The 4,036-nt window shown below is 41.2% G+C and overlaps 1 protein-coding gene across 15 annotated transcripts in view; it reads left to right on the top strand.

The window, feature by feature from the left end:
- LOC105548949 (ubiquitin-conjugating enzyme E2 variant 1) overlaps positions 1-4,036 on the top strand; it is a 61,513-nt gene that overhangs the window by 37,425 nt on the left and 20,052 nt on the right. For 7 of the 15 annotated variants that reach the window (XR_001007481.1, XR_001007480.1, XM_011993200.1 and 4 more), the window contains one exon: positions 2,605-2,753. The exons of 2 other annotated variants lie outside the window; for them this stretch is intronic. Coding sequence is in view for 11 of the 13 variants with exons in the window: in XM_011993205.1 (XP_011848595.1) it covers positions 2,605-2,753 (149 nt within the window). In the remaining 2 variants the exon portion in view is untranslated. Of the gene's footprint in view, positions 1-687; positions 788-2,604; positions 2,754-2,891; positions 2,944-3,155; positions 3,184-4,036 lie in introns of those variants that run through there. 6 more of the 15 variants (XM_011993208.1, XM_011993210.1, XM_011993204.1 and 3 more) reach the window with 5 other exon arrangements.

Genomic DNA, 4,036 nt, shown 5'->3' with positions numbered 1-4,036 from the left:
GAAAAAATTAGAGAGCCAGCTATTCCCTTTTACCTTTTTTGTAAGTTAAAAGAGAAACTATCGTTTAAATAATTGAAAAACAATAGAACATTTTATTCTTGGTGCCTTCAATTGACTCTTAGTTGACTAAGAGGACACCATTTTTATTTGCCATATCCATGGCGACTATTCCTCGAGCTTGCAGTGAGCCGAGATCACGCCACTGCACTCCAGCCTGGGCGACAGAGCGAGACTCCATCTCAAAAAAAAAAGAAAAAACAAGATGTCACTTCTCATCTGTATGGGTTTGCTAGTGCTGTCATAACAAAATCCCATAGACTGGGTGGGGGCTTAACAAATTTCTCACAGCTCTGGAGACCAGAAGCTCAGGATCAAGGTGTCAGCAGGTTTTGTCACATTCTGAGGTACTGGGAGTTAGGACTTCAGTACATAAATTTGAGGGAAACACAGTTCAGCCGTAACACCATCTGTGAACAAGTACCTCAGTCATTAGCCTTCCTATCAATATGATTTTATGTTCTTTTGATCTTCATTTTTATTAGTGTACACTTATAAATTAACCAGTAGTAAGGCAGTGACTTCTCCCCCCTAGCCTAATTAGGATCATTAAAGATTTAGATTGAACCCTTTCTGAACAACGGTTGTGTTGTCTGACTTTTTGCCTGTAATGTCACCACTGTCTTTCAGTTTTATGTTTGCTAGAGAAGACTCAGTCCCGGGTAGCTGAATAATCCAGTTGGCTGCTGTGCAGATGAAAATGCCAGTGTTTTCCAAACAAACAGTTCAAGTATGCTTGTAGGTTTTGCTGTTTCCTTTCAAATACCATATGTAGTAGTATTTAACATTTTTTTGTAATCAACTGACTCTTTTGCTTACATTTATTTTAAAGGAAACTTTTACCATTGTTATGGATGGGAAGTTAGTATATTACTTACCCTAAATAAATTATTCTTAAACATAAATACATGACTGTAAAACGAAGTGTTCAATCACATACCACCTAAAGTCCTCTAACGTACCACTACAACTCCGTCTTTCAGCTGCTTGGACCAAAAACCCAGGAGCTATAGTTGACTCTTGTTTCTCACACCTCACAGGCAACCTGATAGCAAATCTCCACAGCTCAGACCTCTCAAATGCCTAGAATTACGCCGCTCCTCACTACTTTCCTGCTATCACTCTGGTCCAAGCCGGTATTAACTTTTGCTAGGACTATTGCAGTATCCCCCTAGCTGTTTCTGCTCTTGCTCCCTTCACTCTTGTCCTCACACAGCAGTCTGAGGGACAGATCATGTCACGCAGTAACAGTTGGCATCCTTAATCTCCTCTTGCTGTCTCATCCCTCACTTGGTTTAAGCTAAATTGGCCTCCTTGCTGTCCTTTGACACCTTAAGCAAGCCTCTGTTTTAGGGCCTTTGCACTTGTTTGCTCTATCTCAAAGACTTTCCCCTCAGCTATCCATAAATCATGCCCTGTCACCTTCTTCAGGTCTTTAGTTATGACACCTGATTGCAATAACACTTTTCCTCGATCACTCCATTTGAAAGTATTGCCCCTCCCCTATTACTCCCTGCTCCAGAACAGCAGAATCTATCATACTGTATAATTTACATATTGATTTTTGTCCATTATATGTCTCCTACTAGAATGTAAGCTGCAGGCATTTTTGTTTTATTCACTGCTTGTTCTTCAGTGCTTAGAAAAGTGCCTGATGTATAATAGGTGCTCAAATATTTATTCCAATTAAATTAATGGCATGTGTCCTACACTTTGGGAGATGCATATACTGGCAACACCTCCCACAATTTGGGGTCCCTCAAGTGAGCCTCTCTTCACAGTCACATGGTTAGTCCTATTTGTCTCTTGAGAGTCTGGCCAATATTCTGTTCTGGAAGACATCTAGAAATGGCTCAAATCTCAGCCTGAACCCGGTACTGCGTCTTGAACCTCTGAGATGTTTTCATGTGTTGCTTTCAAGAGCTACTTGCCAGGCTTTGGGATTTTTGGGAAAAAATTAGAGAGCCAGCTATTCCCTTTTACCTTTTTTGTAAGTTAAAAGAGAAACTATCGTTTAAATAATTGAAAAACAATAGAACATTTTATTCTTGGTGCCTTCAATTGACTCTTAGTTGACTAAGAGGACACCATTTTTATTTGCCATATCCATGGCGACTATTCCTCCTAAAGGTTGTTTGAGAGTCATGCCAACAAATAAGCATAGTCTCAGCCTCTTGTCTTCCAAGGTACTTTTGTTAGCACTTGATATTGATGGTTTTCATCTGACACTAGTTAACCCCAATTCATCGACATTTAGACATGTAAGCCCCTTATAAGGTTTGTCCGAGGGGTGGGGGTGGGGTATCTAAGTTTGGTTATCTAGCCCTAGTCATTTCACCTGTCAGAGAACCATGTGCCCCTTCCCTCTGGTTGTGCTGGTTGATACTGATAGCTTTATAAGTGGCAAGTTTGAGGTGTGATAACTTCCCATGATTTTTTTGCATGTTAGCATCTTTATTCCCAGGGAGCGATAATGAGCAGCTAGCTCTAGGCTTACAAGTTCCCCTGGAGTTGCTGGTATCTTGAATTTCTTTCCATTTATTTTAGGAGTAAAAGTCCCTCGCAATTTCCGACTGTTGGAAGAACTCGAAGAAGGCCAGAAAGGAGTAGGAGATGGCACAGTTAGCTGGGGTCTAGAAGATGACGAAGACATGACACTTACAAGATGGACAGGGATGATAATTGGGCCTCCAAGAGTAAGCGTCGAGCTACGGCTATAAATGTCAATGTCTTAAATTCACTGTGCCTCCTTTTAGAAAAATCCTAGCCTTATCACGGAAAAAAAGCTCACCAATGGTATATTTTCTGAAATGTGGCTATTCTTTTTTGACCAGTTTCAGTTTATATATTTGAACCTCCTCTGATGCTGTTTAACCCCTCTAAATGGTAAGCAAAAATCTGTTTAGACTCATAGTGTGAATTTATATGACAATGTAGACAGTAAGGTATGAGGTCATTGCACCCTCAGATGTCATTCCGAACAATCTCTGGACTAACCAAATAACTAGGCCCTAGGTATAGCCAGCATTCCTGAAGCTAGTCTCCAAATGAACTCTGGAAAGCCTTCCCAGTTGTTGTTTTTCTTCACTGTCTCCCAGGTCTGCCGTGCACCTGTATCCTAATGCCAGCCTGTCAGCTCCTGGTCTATTCCAGGCACTGCTAGACCCAGAGGCCTTTGCAAAGAAGACCAAGACAATGAGGATGGGGAAAAGTGGCCTCTTTCAGAACTTCCTGATTTGTGAGAGTTCCCAGTCTTCATAATGCCAGCCAACCATTTTTCGAGGACACATAGTAAACCCTCAGGAAATGTCTCTTAACTCTCACAAAACCCTATTGTTAGGTGCAATTGCATTCCATTTTACAGATGAGGAGACAGACTCAGAGGAGTCAAGTCTCTTGCCCAAAGTCACATAGCTGGTAACCCCCAAATCAGATCTGACTCCAGAGCCTGTGCTCTTAACCACTGTGCCGTGGTGTCTCCCTTTTGTTTACATTTTGAGTTTTCATCTGTTACCATTATAGAAGATACTAATCAAGTAGTAACTTGATGTAGGAGTCAAGAAATCAATTTCCATACTGTGACACACACTTCAGACAAGCAGTGAGAGCTTCTGCCTGAATGTAGCAAGACCTGTCCTGTGTCTGCGTGTGTTTAAGGGTGATGACGACGTTCATTCGTTTGATTGTGTACAGGACTTTGCACTAGCACTGTGGGAGCAGAAAGACATGCAGGGCGTGGCCCCGGCTGGAACAGGGACAAGTGACTGTTCATTACGTGTTAGGACACTAATGCTCATCTCAGATGGTCATCAACATTCATGGTGAATGATTGGCTTTACCATTTAATGTTGCTTCTTGAGTCATTTTGTGACCCTGTAGTTTTGTGGAGTTTTAAAAATATATACGTTCGATCTGTTTTTACTCACTTCTTTATCCTTTTTTTCTATGAAAACTAGAATGTTCTGTGTCTGCTAAATAC

The sequence above is a fragment of the Mandrillus leucophaeus genome, unplaced genomic scaffold, assembly GCF_000951045.1.
Source record: "Mandrillus leucophaeus isolate KB7577 unplaced genomic scaffold, Mleu.le_1.0 Scaffold428, whole genome shotgun sequence".
Lineage (NCBI taxonomy): Eukaryota > Metazoa > Chordata > Mammalia > Primates > Cercopithecidae > Mandrillus > Mandrillus leucophaeus.
Note: the sequence above shows the minus strand (reverse complement) of the source record. Positions and strands in the feature narration are given on the sequence as shown.